At 38.0% G+C, this 18,947-nt stretch overlaps 1 protein-coding gene across 4 annotated transcripts in view; it reads left to right on the top strand.

Moving 5' to 3' along the window:
- Positions 1-18,054, top strand: part of NOVA1 (NOVA alternative splicing regulator 1) — a 92,816-nt gene extending 74,762 nt beyond the window's left edge. For 3 of the 4 annotated variants that reach the window (XM_018569518.1, XM_018569520.1, XM_018569521.1), the window contains exons 3-5: positions 4,213-4,379; positions 9,850-9,921; positions 14,914-18,054. In XM_018569518.1, the coding sequence (XP_018425020.1) occupies positions 4,213-4,379; positions 9,850-9,921; positions 14,914-15,918 (1,244 nt within the window). In that variant the 3' untranslated portion in view covers positions 15,919-18,054. The remainder of the gene's footprint in view (positions 1-4,212; positions 4,380-9,849; positions 9,922-14,913) is intronic. The other variant, XM_018569519.1, reaches the window with a different exon arrangement.
- Positions 18,055-18,947: the final 893 nt, after the last annotated feature.

The raw sequence follows: 18,947 nt of genomic DNA, 5'->3' as shown, positions 1-18,947 counted from the left end.
GGGTTGAGTGATGCTGGGCATACTTATCATGGCAGAGGAACCTCTTTGGCTCACAGAGCTGTTACTCCGCGGTGCAAGGTACAAAGAACCGATAAGTATTTTACTGGGAGCTGCATTTTTGGTTTTTAGAATTGCTTGGCTACTGAGTAAAAAATAATGCTGGAACTGGACTTTAACAGGTTATATCAAGATGAAGCTGCATCATTGGGTACCAGTGCTGCAGAAAGTCCCAGTGATAACTGATCCCTCTTTTTCTGGGTATTTTATCCTGTTTTGGAACCTACCCTTTGATTTAACACTTCCCAAGGAGATACTTTCTTCTTTCATTTTATACATGGAGCTGTGAGTCTAAGGGAACACCACAGTTTATTGAATGCTCTGTCGGCCCGCAGTCTGATACAGTGGCTTCTTTGTTGGCGAGCATTACAAATAATCTTGTCATGAATAAACATTTCCTTACAACCTCCTCTGTAATGTGTGATCTGAAACAAACAATGATTGTTCTTCACTGAGTGCATCGCAATAATGTAAATACCTCAGTTTATATGTTAAATTAGATGTCGGTATATGTTTGACTTTAAGTGTTGATATGAATTAGGCTTGGCATGAACAACTGGGGAAGTAGCAGTGCTGCCCATAGAAACCCCATTTTTTCTTCCACATTCCAGAGTATATTTAGGGTACTAGGACACTTTTCTGCATCTTTTCTATTAAAAGTAGAAATGCCATCCATTTATGCATTCATTCATTACTGTGAGGCTCATTTGTGTATTAACATGATCTTGTTGAGACCTAAGACTTACGGTACTACTCCTTCATCAATCAGCATCTGATGTGTCCTGAAAGACTAAATCTGATTGAGGGTTGTGGGGAAATAACTTAAGATCTTAGCCATAATACTTTATCTCCCTTTATCACCCTTTAAAATATATCTACAGTATAAGGGTATCAGAACCTTTTCTAATGGCTCCAGGATACACTGCCACACCCTCCTGGGACATTTATATGTACAGTTTTTAAGTTTATTTCACAGGGAAAATATTTTTTCTAAATCATTATTCCATTTCACCTTTTATTATTAAGATACCTATACGGGCTCCTTTGAATTTATTATGCTTATGACATTTTCTTTCCTTTTGCTGGATAAATATACAAAATGTGTTCTGTCACCCTCTAGTGGTGGAAGATGTGAATGCCACCCATATTTTCATAGGCTGTCAAATTTCTACATAGCATCCAAACCTCACATCCTAAGAGTAAACCAATATATATATGTACATATATATATACACACACATACATATATATTATTTTTTTACTAGTGTATATGTAGTGTGTAGAGTTTAGTATAGAAGATTCTATAATGATGAAAATTGTCTGCCTCTTCAATAGATGTGACTACTCATAAACTAGACCTAAAGAGTAGCGTATAATAATAATCTGATCTCTCTTCGATTCATGATCTGTGGTCCATGAAGAATCTTGGTTGACACTGTATGTTTAAGTTTACTTATCTCTCCTATAGCACCAAAACCGATCACTATTTGTATAGGAGCTGTAAGAACTTGGCTTTACAGCGCATATGTAAGCATGGAAATAAAAAAAGTATTCTTTTCTGTGGATAGAAATATTAATCTGGTCAAATTAAGGCCAACTCTGGTCCATCTGTGCTTTTTAGTAAACAAATGGTGCTTCCGCCATTATTGTACATACAATTAGCCCTCAGTTTTTAAGTGATTGGGGCAACACATTAAGATTTCATTATATTTGTCTTTAAACATTAAGAAACAGTATTGGTATCCATGAGCTCATAGGCACAGTGCAGCTAAAGTCGGTCTGCGTTGGTACTAAGGCAGTATTTTTCTTTATGCAATAAATGGGGATCTGGCAACTCCGCACAGGTTAAAAAAAGTTATATTTGTTGAAGCTTAGAGTGAAGAAGGTTGCCAGACCACAGAAATCACTAAGAACAGCCTGAATTAGCTGCTCTACCAATTTCCCGTCTGCCATTAAATTTCTGGGTTGTAGTTGATTCACAGTCTTACGCACTTATATAAATTCAAGATAATGAGCTCAATATATAATGAGCTAACCTTTATCTCCTATTCAGTGTGACGTTTAGTCACATTACTGCATTATACATTGCAGTGACAATCCTGGATGCCCAGTGCTGCCACATTCAGGTTTTCTGTTTTATCTTTCGTGAATGTACTCTGTGTCCTGAGCCAGGCCCCTAGCAGATTAGATATTTCTTTCTGTTCACTTGGTTCTCTTGCGATCCACTTTTCTTTGGGATACCAGAACAATAGTAAACTCTTAAGGTGCCCATACACCTTATGATTATCGGACGAAGCTTTTCGTCCAATGATCGAACCGTAAAGGGTAACATCTGGAAACTGCATTATGCTAAAAAAAAAAAAAGGGTTACTCCTTTGTGCAGAGAAAAACTGCAGGTGCAAGTATATTAAAAAAAAAAGAATGTTAGTGATAATTACGTCAAAATGTTTTAAAGCTATTTCAAAGGGTGATTAAATCACTTACAATGGATGCTTCAAAGTTTGTTCCCTGAAGAATCAGCTGGTCCTCTGAGCATTAGCCCTGATATGCTGTTTTAGGATGGCTCTTTTCCGTTGAAGGATCTTATGGAGCCAACCATGTGTGTGCTAGTAAATTGTGTCCACAGGCACAACAAAGTAAGTCACTCCCCTGCTCCTCTACTTTCTCCAAGCTAGTAGATGGGCAGCTGCTGCGGACTGCTCTGTCTCTTGTAATCTTGTACTCCACAGGAAGTTCAGGGAAGCTAATCTGAGAGGTTTGGACCCAGCTGTTCAGAAACATGATGATTGTAAATGTTTAGGCAAAAATGTACAGAAATACTTTGCTGGGCAATGTATATTTGTTTATTCCGGGCCGGCCGTTTTTCTACTACGGCCGGCCCGGAGGCAGTTAAAGAAACTTTATGAAGTAGCTGCCACTATGTTTCATAGCTGCATTTTTCTTCTGAGCACTGACAAAATATATATTATCTGAGATTGTCTCTAGTGATGACATTTCCAAAGTAGGCAGAAGGATGCAAGGACACAGGCTGGTGATCTACACCTGTGTTTTGAAAATTGGCAAACATTGGACAACCCTAAAGGATGAAATACACTTAGATCATTTATAATTCATCTGCAGGCCCTCAATCTCCCAGGTCATAAGAACCCCTTCTCTTCCAGTAAGACATGTACCTGTAACCGAAATGGTAAAAACAGTAACATATTTGACAACAGTTCACTCTAATAATGGCAGTTCATATAATGCAGTTTTTAAATGCACAATTAGGCGCATACTTCTACAGGCACAGAATGGTTGGGTTATGCGTTATACCGTTTAGGCCTACTATTGCCTATAGCCTTGCCGATACTGTGTGACCATTATTTAAACCCCAAATAGTCTATTAAATATTCAGAATGCCCTGGAGGGATATAAAACCTCCTTTTCTGTTTATTGTTTGGCTAATAGACTATTTAAAATTACTACACAACCTCTTTGAAAATAGATCAATATTATCATTAATTATCCGCATAAAAAATGCAGCAATTCTTGATATTATTCGACAGCCAGACTCTATGTATAGGGACCATTAAAGCTTGAAGTCAAGAAAATATAACTTAGTCTGCAAAGGGTTATGTTTTTTTCCATAGCATACATGATACATTTATAGTCTATGTGACCAGCATTGGCATTATAAGGTCCATAAATCAAACAGCCTATTCCTATACTACTACTCACATTTAGATTTAAATAAGTTTGCTTCCATTGTTATATCTCAATGCAGCTTTGTACATCTCGCTCAGCGATTCACTTTTTCTGCTTAAATTATATCTAAAGCCCCAATTTATGTATTTTTTGGTCATAGTAAGGAATGGGTAAAACCCATCACAGGTTGTTTCCATCTAGGTCCCCTTGTGGAGAATTACCTTCGCTCACTGTCCTATAGACACAACAGAAAGTAAGAGAAAATTTCACCTAATAAGGAAAATCCTCTGTTAGCCAGTTGTACCCAGAACCAGTATCCCTATTGCAAAATACACCCTATTTCATAGATGAGCTCCCAAAAAAGAAATCTGCTGTACCACAGTGAAATGTTTATGTATTTATATGCACAGCATGCTATGGGAATGACATGAAAAAGATATTTTCAAAGCCTGTTTCTTCTTATCTTTTCAGGTACCACAGAGAGGGTCTGTCTGATCCAGGGCACCGTCGAAGCTCTCAATGCCGTCCATGGGTTCATTGCAGAGAAGATACGAGAAATGCCACAAAATGTGGCCAAGACCGAGCCAGTTAGCATCCTGCAGCCTCAAACAACAGTCAATCCCGACCGCATTAAACAAGTATGTGTTCTGGGTCCCACTATTGTTATTGGGAACAAGTACCTGTGCTCTAGTGTACTGAGCAGGCTTACACAGGAATGGATGAAATAATATATTATTTAGCAACATTAAAATATGTTTTGCATGGCTTGCAGGCTTCTGTTTCTCCAGTCCTGGGTTAACTGATTAATTAAAGAGCCAGTCCACACTAAACTAATATCTCCATTTTTGGTAGATGATGAGACATAACCCACAGGAACATGTATTTTATCCCTGGGACTTTATTGGTGAGATCTCTGCATACCTACCATGGTTATTATGAGGGCCCCCCATTCTCCTTGTTTTTTTGTATTTATTCTATATTATGAACAGAAGAGATTAGAACATACAAAGGTGGGCGGGAACAGAATCAGGAACTATGGTAGAGAGATCTTACTGCTGGAATGTCCAAGAAGCTAGGTAATGACTCAGCCCATCAAACACTACCTATAACTAAATATCACTTTGGGGTGGACTGACTCTTTAATAGATTATGAAGAGTGGGCTACTTGGATGAGGCCATTTGTTCTATATTGTTTCTCTGGCTGAGCTGGGGTGCTCTGTTGGCATTTAATATAAAACGTTGTTAACATACTGAACGTAAGATTTTCTAACCCTAGGATATTAGAACAGGCTAGCCATATGGCAATTCAGGACATCAAATGACAAAAGCTTGAATTGCTTAAGAAGCCTATACATTGCATTGCCCTGGATGACTGTATGCATATCCTGTGCTGTGTTTATAATGGTCATTGATTTTTTCCACAGTCCATTTACATTATTGCATTTCTAATGAACAGCAAATAGAAAGCAGCAAAGCTCAGCTAGAGTCAATAGTAAAGACTGAATGTCCATGTACAAAAGCACCTCTAATTCTTCTTCAGTCTTCAAGAGACACTCCTGTGCCATATTTTGTTACTGTTCATCCATTTTTAACTAACCAGACTTATTCAGATATAAAGCATATAGTATACCAGAACATACTCAGGGAGCATTGACAAACATATTGAGCACATCTAACCAGAAAAATATCGAATTAATTATCACATTTTGTTAGATATTTTCTCTTGGTATGTTATACATTTCTTTCACAACCATACTGAGGTCACATCACTACTTTTGTGGTTGAGTTTATCACTCAGCACTGAACATGTGCAAACAATTAATCAAGCACAATTGTTTTGCAAATCTACAAGTTTGTCATGATGAGTTACACTCTTCTCCACTCTTTCTGTTAAATGGCTGCCTTTCCTAGAAACATTAGGATCTTTTTTTTTTGTAATGTTTAGAAATACTTGACACTATTTGGCTGATGTCATATGGGAAATCTCGTAGCAGATACAAATGGCTATTCTACTTAAGATTGATTCGTAGCTGTCAAATAGAATGCTGAGGCAGCTGGCAACAAAACAAGCCTACTTTCTAAAAGGCTATGCTTAAATGAACCAGTATTTTGCTCATTCAGTGCAAAATAGCAGGTTCACTTGATAGACCACCCCCAGCCCCTTTTTTTCCTGCTGGTCTTTACTTTTCACATATTCTCCCATTGCCTGTTTACCTGCCAAAGCTAACTGGTAATTTTAGGTATGCAGGAACATATACCTGTCTCCTGTTTCTTCCATTATACAGTGTTCAGGGCCTAAGAAACCAATTTCCAGGTCTAAGTACTGTCACATAGGGGTGAGACAAGACTTCTTAGCTTTATGCAAGCACTGCCCCTATGAACATGAAGAATACTTAGGGATTTTCACTCTTCTGGGTGAGCAGGATGCGGGTAGAGGGTGTGGGGAAGGTAAGTATCCAAAGTTAGGGTTCAATTTGTTAACTGACCCTTACTTACTATGAACAGGCAAAAGAAAGCTTCACATTAAAGACATAGGAATGATTTATGAAGGAAAGTGGATATCGGCATCTGCACTCCTCAGTGTTTGGAGCAATCTGTGCACTGCATTATATGAATCATTTAAGAAAAATAAGATTGCAGTGTAGACTATTTGGTGCATAAAGCTGTAGAGAGCATTCTGTGATGTGGGTAAGGTTGGTCATATGACTTTCACATTTATTAATTTGAATTAACTTGCTTCAAGGAGGGCACATCTGTGAACGTGGACCTCCACTTACATTTAAGCCATGTCCTCATCCTAACCCTCCTTACAGATTTTTTTTTCAGGGTCGCAAAGTACCATTTTAGCAGGTACTTGCTCCTACTTTCTCATTAGGTGAGGATAACGCCTTGGTTCACTCCCCTCCCTCCCTTCCCTGCAAGCTGCCTCCTGGGATACATGTAACAAATCCCAGAAGCTGTATGACAGTCTCAACCAGTTGGCATATCTCATGCATGCTCAGTAGGGGGCTGGCTGTGAGTGATCAGGAGGCCTGATCCTGATTCCAGGATGGCAGTGTGGGAACGAAAACAGTGGTAAAGACTTTGGGCTCTAGGAAGACAGAGTTGGACTTCTTGGGCTAGTAAGTGTGCCATTTAAAAGCCAGCAGCAACAGTACTTGTAGCAGATGACGTTTAAAGGAGAACTATGACTTAAGGGCAAATAAAAATACCCCTTACCTTGATTGTAGTAGCATCGTTCCTTTTTTTCTAAAGTCACAGCACATCACAGATAAAACCCTCAAAACCTGTAGTAAATGCTGAAGAGAGAGAGAGGGCTCCTTCCCCTATGTCATCAGCGATCCACGATCATTTTAGGATGTCAGTGTCACACAGGGCAGGGAGAGAGAGAGAGAGAGGGGGGAAGAAGCCCGGCTGGCACACGGGGACGTGCAGGTAAGGAGAGAGCTGCTGCGCATGTCCATATATTCGTGGACGCGCAGCAGCTCTCAAGAATCACTGTCAGTCACAGTGAGGAAGATCAGTGGGAAGGATCCCGTCAGATACGTCGGGATGTCTCCTCATTGCGGCGCTTAGCCCCGCCCACCACCTTAAATAAGGGTTTACAGCCTTACTGTGCATTTTGGCTAATTAGAGTAAATTACATAATTTACTTATTTAGGAATGCCTAAATAAGTAATGCATTAATAAAGAAAAGATAGAACCCCATAGTTCTCCTTTAAATTTTTTAAAGCCTGGTTACATTCCTCATTAGGAACTATGCTTTATGAATGTAACTTTTTAAAACGGAGAAGTATGTCCAAGGTAAGGCCATACCACTGTCTTATAAATCACTCCCTAAGTGAACCCAAAACTGCTATTTTGGTTACAGATGGATGTTATTGGGCCGCATTTGGCTTCTTACACTTGTCTGGGGCACCTTACCCATCTCTGCTCTCTACCCTGGCTCTAATCCCAGTCTCTTTTTTTACTCTTGCATTCCCTGTAATGTAAAATAAATGGAAATTTCAGCAGCAAGAGAGAGACACTCATGTAATGGCTGACAAATGAAGGAGGGCAGAGAAACTTAGGTGACGATATTTTGTACAAGAGCTCTAGGATTCTGCTGGCTGATTCAGTCTTGATTGGACTGGAACTGAGAAAATAACAGTTACACATTGTGTTTGCTTGCTATTTTGACATGGCCCTTATTGTTGATTGGAACATTAGATTTAGCTTTTTTCCAGCTATAATGAAGTATTATACATCTGTGCCAGCAGAAATATGCCAGCCAGCGCACACATTACTATTAATATATTTTCTCATAAATTTCATGCAAAAACAAAACAACAAACCACACATCAATGTTCAGTAGTATCACCATTTATTCACCATTATGAAGAATACACAATACTACCATATATTACATTATGTATTCCAATAAAGCTAATTATTCTACACATATCAGATGTACAGCCAGAAGAGTTGAGTCAAAGTTTATTTATTTTATATTTACATAACAATGGCAGGCTGATGTCTCTTGATCACTGACAACCTACAGTAGTTTATTGTCCTAAATAAAGATATAATTTTTTACAGTACAGTGTATTGACCATAATGTTTATGAAAATGCTTTGTGACTCATTATTTTGCTATTTTTGTGAAGCAAGAGGGGTGTTCTTGTTTAAAAACATGAATTGTTAAGTGGTCTTGTATTCAGTGTATGTCATTTACTAGTATGGTGTATACCTTTTTTAAAATATTAATGCTTGGCTTGGCTTTTTATTCCATGTTAAATAGTTTTCTTGTAATTGCTGTACAATGCTTAACAGGCCACTGCATAAATAAAGCAGCCCCTTTAAAGACCAACTGCACTCGAAAAAGATCTGTCATTTTTGAGTGGGCACCAGTGGGTCGAAAAACGTGCCAACTCCGATATCTTTTTGAAATGCCAGTGGAGGGATTCTCCTGCAACATTTTGCAACCCCTTACACAGAAAAAAGACCAGAACAAGGGTGTCACTCTTTGGTTTGGTTTTGTAATTGGAATTGTATTAGAGTGCATCTGTGAGTTCGGGTGCGAATATCTCAACACTAGGGTCTTTGTGAAAATAAAAGAACACAGCTAATCATTATTTCATAGATACATAGCATCTTCAATGATAATTCCTATTGAATAGTCAGGCTTCCTTTCAAAAAGAAAAAACAAGGAACCAGTTACATAGTAAGTCTGGAGGCTTCATTCAAATCAATAATTCTTAGATAATCGATAAGGTCAATTCTTATAAATACAGATTCCACAGTTGTCAGTGAACACTTTGAATGGCTTAGTCTATCACTTGTGAATTCATTGACACGCAATTGTGGGGTTATGTGAACAATAGCCTTTCTGCAGCAGTTATTTTCATGTAAATCCTGAAACACGCAGAAGGTCTGGAGTGTGCTGATTGGAGGTTTTAAATTATTAACCCCAGTGGCCCATGTGTAATTGGGCAAGAGCAAATATCACCCCTGCCTCTGCAAATGATCAGTGGTTTTGTAACACATTGCAATTAATCAAACTAATTACATTAGCCGCAGGATCCAACGGTAGTTTGTGACCATTGCGCAGTGCGGCAACTGTGAACAACTATTGCAGGTCTACGAGACTTACAGAGTTAGATTAACTGTATTTAGTTATAAAATCCCTGATGAGTAGTGCTATCAAGAATAGCATGATTAGTATGGACTGTACTGTGTTGTAAACCCTCTCCTCTCATATAACAGTACATCGGCTACACCATTATATAATCTCCTGATTCTGGTTCCTCACATGTAGTAGCAAAATGCCAATTTGCTTTGACATGAATATGTTGCTTCTGATGGGATTTTGTTTTTTCCTTTCTATCTTTCCTGGTGAAATAGTTTTGATTTTTGTCACTCTTCCAATGTCATCCATCCTCCTCTCCACCCTTGCTCTTCCTGAGAATGCTTTTTACTTTGTTTTTATGTTTACTCCTCCTTTGGTTGGGCTCCTTCAATGCTAAACAGTGTGTGCCCCATTGTGGCTTTCCAGCCTGTTGGCAATGAAGGGGTCATTTTATTACTAGAGCTGACTGAATTCTGCTTCTGATCCTGCTTTGTTCTGCAGACATTGTCATCATTACCACCAGCCACCAAGTCCTCTCCATCCGACCCCATGACCATCTCCAGAGCCAGCCAGGTACAGTACCATTCTCCATGTCTCATATTTTTCACACAGAAAAGTACAATTCCATCCACATGCCAGGGATCACCATTAGCTAAATTCTCACTTACTTGATATGTATGTATCGTTCACATCACATTGTATAGTATACAAAGGACTTTTTAAAACCAAGATGAAAACAAGAAATGTTGCCTACAGCAACCAATGGATTCCAGCTTTCTTTTTGTGCAGTGCAAGTTAAAAAATTAAATAAAAACTTCAACAGGTTGAGCTGGGCATAAGATCTAGATTCTCTTTGTTGTAATGTTTTAAAAACAAAAATAATATAAAAGTTTAAAATAATATTCACAACCAGATTCTGGCAAAATATCAACACTTGCAATGAGCAATGAGTTCACAGCATCTTGTAATTACTGGTATATCATATAATCATGTGTCATTATATAATATAGAAAAATATGAGTTTACTAAGTGACGATAGATAGATAGATAGATAGATAGATAGTAAAAATAATATAAAAGTTTAAAATAATATTCACAACCAGATTCTGGCAAAATATCAACACTTGCAATGAGCAATGAGTTCACAGCATCTTGTAATTACTGGTATATCATATAATCATGTGTCATTATATAATATAGAAAAATATGAGTTTACTAAGTGACGATAGATAGATAGATAGATAGATAGATAGATAGATAGATAGATAGATAGATAGATAGATAGATAGTGATATGAATATTAGCAAACGTGATCTTCTAAAAGCAGACTGAAAAGGTTAGCCAACAATTGTGTCCAGTTTCTATGAGCGGATTTTATTCCACAACATACAACAATCGGGTTCCTATTTAGGATTCCAATTTCCATTTGCCATGGCATATGTAAAACTGAAGATCGAGGGGGGGGGGGATGTTGGCACTCAATAATACTATAATACTCAAGCCCCACTTCATTTAATATGAATACCAATGGGCATCATTGCTTAAACTGTCTGAAGAAAAATGCTCTGTTGTCCATGTCACCCAGCTAGCCATATTCCTTTTATTTATAAGGAATAAATGTAAAATTCGAATTAGAGGTTGGCTAGTTGCTAATAACAATATGGCTGGTTGATGCTTTTAATCATGAAGTCAATAATTAATTATAGCGTTTGGTGATTCATATTACAAAAGATGCTTTTTCTCTGCTTCAATAAAGCAGATTTATAAAACAAAATGGAGAAAAGGAACATGTCTGTGTTACCCATAGCAATAGTCCATCTCTCAATATTCAATCTGCACTAGAAGTATGACTGCTGGAATCTCACTGGTCGGGCAACAGACACATTACACTTTCAGCATCTGGCCCCATTGTGGGAGAGGTTGATGTACTTTACAATTCAGTAAAATTTAAAACTGGCATTATTACTATTGTTGTTGATCAGCAGAGATACATTTAAATACATGCATAGGGACTTGAAAGAAAGAATAATGACCAGTTAGCTTATAACACCACTAGAAAAGATTCATTAAAACTTGAATTAATGATCATTTATACTATGGAGCCTATTTATAAAGATCAGCAATAATAGGTTTTTGTTTAGTCATACTGAACCATATGTCACCACCTTTTTTCCATTTTATAGAATTTTGAAATCATAATACGCTAGATTAAAAAAATGTAGGAAAGTAGACTGGACATACATTCATAAAAAAAAAAAGAAAACTCCTTTCACTTGGCTTTCCCCCTCCCTCCATTGAAAATTATAGATTGCTCCTGGTTTAGGGTGATCTAAATTATTGGTGACATTTTTTTGTGTGTAAATATTATAAAATTAGATTTTTAAAATCCAATTTACAAAGAGATTTTAATTGTTTATTTTTACCTTGGTGAAAATATAGCAAAAGTGAGTAGAGGCACAGCTTTAAAATTTAAAATGTTAATTTGATCTCTATAAATAGGCTTCAAAGTTTTGCCAAACACTAAAACTGCCATTTCTCAGATAATCCATTGACTTCATTATTCTCTGCATTGGTTTCAGGAAATTTTACTTTACCGAGTTTTGGTTATTTTTATTTTTAGAGTAATTGTAACATATACATTTTTTTTAAATATTGCTATTGCTTAGGTACAGTATGAAACAGAGATATGAGATGTGATACGATATATAAAATGAATGTTATATATTATAAAACGCTTATATAAAATATCTATATTTATATAGATAAATTGTTAAAATCCAAAGAGTTAATTATTTAATATTATGTGATCTATTACTACAACTACTAATCCATCATATTCAGCTTTCCAGCAATGGGACTTGATTGTTTAGTTTTGGTTATGATACTGTGAATCCCTACAGGCAGCTCATAGTGGTTGGCTAAAGAGATTTTAGGGCAGACTTGAACATCCAAGCAGCCCAGATCCCTGCTGTTTTTCGGCCCACATATGCATATGATTTAATTTAAAACAGCCAAGTTAAATATTTCTCATTAAACTTTAAAGGTATGTCCTTCCAGTTCTAAATGTGTTTGCTTTCAGCTAAGTTGTCTTCAAACAGGCATAAGAGCGGCCCTCCATGGTGTGATAATTGCAAGCTCTGCACCTGGTTTACCATTGAGTTTTCCACAGGGGTGATAAAGAGCATTTTAGATGCAACTGTTATGATACAAAATATTTTCCAATTTGTTCAAAATCTACATGAGTGGGGTTTCTTGGAGAGAAATGATAATGTCATAACATTGATATATTATTAAGGTTAAGCATTCCACTGCGATAAACTGACGAGACCTATAAAGACCTATAAAGTAGAACTCCAGTTATCCTGTCTAATGTTTGTGATATGTTTCTTGGTTGTTTCAGTTCGCTGTTTCCTGAGACAGCCAATTGCACCATGGAAAACATTTTCACTTGCAACTGTTTTAGGTTACAACTTAGCTGGAAGTGACAGAAATGTACGGCTTGCCAGAGAAAACATGCTTGGAATAGTATTTATAATCTTGCATTTTTGCTTACATAGCAGTTAGTAATCAGATAACCAGTTCCAGCGCCATATGATAAACTGAGTACTGTCCTTCTATTTTAGGGTACAAAGAATGTATATAGCAGTTAAGCATATTTCCTTTATTTCGGTGCAGAAGCAACATACTCAATAACCAGCACCCAGCAGTGTGGGTCTCAGCTACAAGCCTTACATGCAAGAAGGATGCTACTGTGACACCCACCTCATGCAGAGGGGACAACTGATACCAGGCAGAGCTAATTAGATCAATCATTTCATTACAATGTTTCATTAAAGTCAATTACACTCTGAGCTCTTTGGTCCTGCCAGTGATTTTGTAATTTACGGGTGTTCACCTGCCTGTGAGCGCCTGTCAGGAGCTGTTCTCAACCCTCTGCATTTGGCCTGGGTGGCATTGAACCTTTAACCCTTTCCAAACAACATAGATGTCTCTGCTGATGCAGTGCTGCACAATCTTAAATTCTGTGACAAGCTTGACATTCTGACATGATTTAATTTTAAATACAAGGTAGGCAACTGAGATTCAAGATGATTGGAGCATAAAGCCCAACATCACTCCCAAATCCTAGAACTATTATTCAAAGAACGTAGAGGCCCGCAAACTCATGATACACATAATAGATGCAGAGATGCATCAAGACTAGAGATGTTTCAGTCTCTCATGTCTTTTTGAAGGCTTCTGATGCTGGCCACACATGTAAACTTACAAATGCTCAATGTTACAGTTGTTTCAGTAAACTATATTGAATTTAGAAATCAATGCATTATGTGTAAACAACATCTATTCTGAAACTTCGGATTGAAAATATATTGTTCTGTGTATGGTCAGCTTCAGAATAGTGGATATACAAATTATTATATTAGAGATTGACAGATAAGGTTGTTTTAGTTTATCAGGCAGGGCTTTTCTCACCCTAGATAGCATACCATTAGAACATTTATCCACATCTTGGACAACATTTTTTAAGAAAAGGAAGTGATCACTTTTTGATTACAGAACCTTTATAGCATGGCAGAATATCTCTGCCAGTAATAACTTGCATCACTTTCAGGATTTGCCAACTATGGGTCATGGGATAAGGTTAGCCTTATCACAAACCTTATCATTTATCTACTAATTTACAGCACAAATGACCACTGCATAGATTTCACATATAAAGTAAGTCATTTTATTAATGGCCTGACCTATTAACTATTTGCTATTAAAAAAATACACTGGTATGGGTTTGCTTATTTAAATTTATGTCACCTCAGAGTTCTGAAAGAATGTGGTTATTTGAAAGAGTAGGACAGTTTTGAACAGAAAAACATTTCGATTTAGCATCCATATTACTTATATTATACACTGGCTTTAGTATCAAAGGGTCTTGTTTCTACTCAAGAAAACTAAAAGTGGAGGTGTTGCTCACAAGCAGTTAGCCCTTGGAAAACAGCAGCATAGTTGGTGGTTACAGTAAATACCTGTACATAGTCTTGTATTCAGTGTTGATACATCTTTAAAAGCTTATCAGATGGTACTGGAACAATAGCTTTACATCTAACCAAAGTTATAAAATAATTATATGATATAGGTAGAATAATATATCATTTTCACTTTGTGGTTGTTTTTTTTTCAACTAGTTTTTGGCAACATTTTAGTTTTGGGTTATAGCGTGGGCTTGGTAAACCAGTTTTCTCCCATTATTGTATAGACCTGTTTGTGCTTGATATGCCTATACTAAAACCTAAAGTCTTACTAGAGAATAAATAAAAAGGACTCTTTACCTCCCTTACATTGAGGTTTTCAAGATTATTGATTCTTTAAATGTGGTTCTTAAGGTTATTGACTAAAATAGATGCCCATTATAATTTTGTCATATAACAATATATTTCACTTCCTTACTATCTCTCATCATACACAGACACCTCATTGAGATTTATGCTTCTTTAGCTTTCATGTGATTTCCATCTGTCTTTCTCTTTTTCTTTTTTTTATGGGTTCCTCTTCATGCTTTTTTGACCTTAGGTGAAGATCATCGTTCCAAACAGCACTGCAGGTCTGATCATCGGGAAGGGAGGTGCCACTGTGAAGGCGGTAATGGAACAGTCTGGTGCATGGGTGCAGCTTTCCCAGAAACCAGATGGCATTAATCTGCAGGAGCGAGTGGTGACTGTAAGTGGCGAGCCAGAGCAAAACCGCAAGGCAGTAGAGCTGATAGTGCAGAAGATCCAAGAAGACCCACAGAGTGGTAGCTGTCTGAACATCAGCTATGCCAATGTTACAGGACCTGTAGCTAACTCCAATCCAACAGGATCCCCTTATGCCAACACTGCTGAAGTTCTACCTACCGCTGCTGCTGCTGCAGGGCTCCTAGGACATGCTAACCTTGCTGGGGTAGCAGCTTTCCCCACTGTTCTCTCTGGCTTTACTGGCAATGATCTAGTTGCTATTACATCAGCACTCAACACCTTGGCCAGTTATGGTTACAACCTTAATACGCTAGGGTTGGGATTGAGTCAAGCAGCAGCCACAGGAGCATTAGCAGCTGCTGCTGCAAGCGCCAACCCAGCTGCAGCTGCAGCAGCCAATTTGCTGGCTACATACGCTAGTGAAGCTTCTGGGGGTGGTGGCAATGCAGGAGGAGCTGGGACGTTTGCACTAGGCAGCTTAGCTGCTGCCACTGCAGCTACCAATGGATATTTTGGGGCAGCATCCCCTCTAGCTGCTAGCGCCATTTTGGGGACTGAGAAGTCAACGGACGGCTCCAAGGACGTAGTAGAAATTGCTGTGCCAGAAAATCTTGTAGGTGCCATACTTGGCAAAGGTGGCAAGACATTGGTGGAATATCAGGAGTTGACTGGAGCCAGGATACAGATCTCTAAAAAGGGGGAGTTTGTCCCCGGCACCAGAAACCGGAAGGTAACCATAACAGGCACACCAGCCGCCACACAAGCTGCCCAGTATCTAATAACGCAACGAGTCACTTACGAGCAAGGTGTCCGGGCGGCCAACCCACAAAAAGTGGGTTAAATGACCTCCCTTTCCTTCCCTTACATGGATGTTAACTTAATTGTCCCCCTCTCCAGTCCCCTTTCTTCTTTTCATGGATGTACTGTATTTTACAGGAGCGATTTATATTTTATTTTTTATTTGAATATTCTTTTTTTTTGTTTTGTTTTTTTGTTATTGGCAGGGGAAGTGTGTGCGTCGGGTTATTAATATATAATTATGCAAATGAACGCAACAGTGTTGACAAAGCGCATCTGTAAATAATACATGTTCTACGGATGTTTTAGAGAGGGAATTTTTTAGTGTTTTTTATTTTTTTAAGTTTTTTAATTTTTATTTGAACGATTTTGACAGGTTATCTCTCTCTATCTCTCTCTCTCTCGTTGAGGTTTTATTGTTTACGCGTCAGAAAGTAAAAAAGAAAAAAAAATTTTTTTTGAAGCCTGCCATTTTACCAGCATTGTTGTAGTCGAAAATGAACTGAATGTAAACATGAAGTGACACACTAATTTCAATCTCTGTGAGGGCTGACGTGTCCAGTAATGCACTGCAGAGCCACGTGTTGCTGGTCCCTTCAGAATCACAAGGTAATCAGTATTAGTCCGTAGCGACGCTGTAACTGAACTACTGTTTTGCTGGAAAACAGCAGGAGGGTTGGGTGGGTGAGGTACCTATAAAACAAAAAGGGAGTAAAGAAAATCAAAAGCACTGTCCAACTTCACTCGTGCGTCTTGCCCTGGGATGGCAGCGTGTGAGGGATTACATGTTTTGGAATAAAAAAAAATAAAAAATAGTTTTAAATTAAAACATTAAAAGAGAGATATATATATATATTATCTAAAAGCAATATAGTTGCAAAAAAGCACTGTAAAATATATATTAAAATGGTTAAAACTGTGGAAAAAAAAAAACTTTTTTGATAAGTTTACAGATCAGTGTCTTCATAACAACTTGTATGGTGGTGAATATTCTGGCTGGCCAGGCTCTATTACTCTCATTTATGGCTCATGAATCTCATCAGAATTAACTGCTCTGATGGGTGACGTTCGGTTTTGACAAGAGCTGTGTCTGTTTTCTTCCTTCATTGGGTTCCCCCCCCCCCTCCTTCATGCTGAAATCCTTTTATGTCCCCAGTCTCTCACCCCATCTTGTTTTAATTGCTTTATAAATCAGCCTAGCTTTTTTTCCTCCCCAAGATGACCTTGCTTCCAATCCTACTGTAGAGAAACAACACTGTCACCCGTTCAGTAACATTTCATCATGGCAGTCCTAATTAACCTATTAATTACTATAATGTGGGGCTGATGTGGTACAATTGTTACTCAGAAGGCATTCCTCTTTCACGCACAACCTCTAGATACAATGTTTGTTCTTCTCCAAAGTAGGATACGATCAAGGCATTTAACTATGGCTTTCAATTCAAGTTAAAGGTTTACATTTGGGGTTCGTAGGACTGGGGTTTTAAGCAGACCCCCTAGTCCCTGGCCAGCCATGCACCAGTTGATCCATTAACATCCTCTCCCCTTTTAGATATAGTGCTGTGCTGTGAGCGTATTGGAGTTTTTTCTAAGCCAAATCACGCACACACACAACTGATTAAAGTGCCAACTGTTAGTTGATGAGGTTTCATTATCTGCAACGACTTAGTGAGGGCGTTGCCTTTTAAAAACGCTTCTGATTGTGTATAATTTTAACACTAGCGATCTCTTAGTGTTGTCAATGTAGATTTTACTGTGAACAGTATCTGTGATTTTTAGCTGTTTTTGATCCCTCCGGGGCAAGGCTCAACCAGCCATCGCAGGCTCCGATAGTCGTTTACCTGCATGTTCTTTTTCCGTGGGGCATCTTTATGTCGGCTTCAGTCAGTACTTCCCTGCATGCTCGTTTAGCTGAGATAGTGTTCATTTCCGGCGTGTGTCTACCTGTCACAGCACAGGTTCCTCCAAGGGCCATTTTTATTGATTTTATTTTCTAGTATAAGCCTTTTTGTTCTCCAACTTGTCACCTCCTCCATGTTTCTGAGTGCCAACTAGCCAGATCATTTTGTTAACCTCTACATTTGGGCCACCTCAAGCCACTGAAAATGTGGCCATTCATAAACCCAGCATCTTCTCATGCTATGCATGCAGTCGTAAAACAATAAAAACAAAAACAAAATCAATGGACAAAGAAAGTAATTAAAATAGTAAATAATAATTGCCTACCTCTGGATCATCAGGCTGAGAAATTCCCAAACAACAGTTTTCCTTCCATCTCAACTTCAATTCATTGATAACGTCCATCATAACCAACTCAGTGACATTTTCCGCTGCTCCTCCTGTGCAACCGATAACTGAACAATGATTGTGATGTCCTCTCGTCTGGCTTCTCGTCCAGCATCTCTCTTTCTGAACTGTGATCTTTTGTTTCCTTATTTTTTTTAAGGTTTATCTTTTTTTTTGTATTAGTTCATTGAACTTAAAAAATGACCTTCATCACTATTTTGGTTTATTGAGTCAACAGTGTCCCATGTTCAGTGGATACTGGAGACTGGAATATTGATTTAAGACCTCCTTCCTGTCAGTTCCCTTACCCTTAACTTTCCTGCCTTACTCCTGTACAGTTTCTGTTCACTGTTATGAGCCCCCCAACTTCCCAGAGGCCTGTGAGGTATGCTGGGGTGCCCAAAAGGTGTGTCACAGGCCTCTAAAGTTTGGGGGAAACCAGCCATTCCAATCTGATGATCAAGTCAATTTCTTCTTACTTTCCTTCCATTTTCACTTTCTCTTTGATTACAGAAAGAAAAAAAAACATTTTCAAGAAGAGAAAACTGATATATATTAAAAAAAAGGAATGATATTGCTTGTTTTTAAAAATGGAAAGAGCAAAGCTGTCGTACAAACTGTGTTTTAATTGGTAATGGTTATTTATCGTTAATAGTCTCTGTAGCTCTGTAAGTTTTTATGACAATACAGTGTAACTAGTGGTTAGCCGATGATGCGAATATATTTACTCATATCATTATAAATGTGCTTTGTTCATCATGTACCATCACTGTCTCCCGTCTCATT

This window comes from Nanorana parkeri, unplaced genomic scaffold, assembly GCF_000935625.1.
Source record: "Nanorana parkeri isolate BGI_ZX_2015 unplaced genomic scaffold, ASM93562v1 scaffold1348, whole genome shotgun sequence".
NCBI classification, from domain to species: domain Eukaryota; kingdom Metazoa; phylum Chordata; class Amphibia; order Anura; family Dicroglossidae; genus Nanorana; species Nanorana parkeri.
This window is presented reverse-complemented; position numbering and strand designations above follow the sequence as displayed.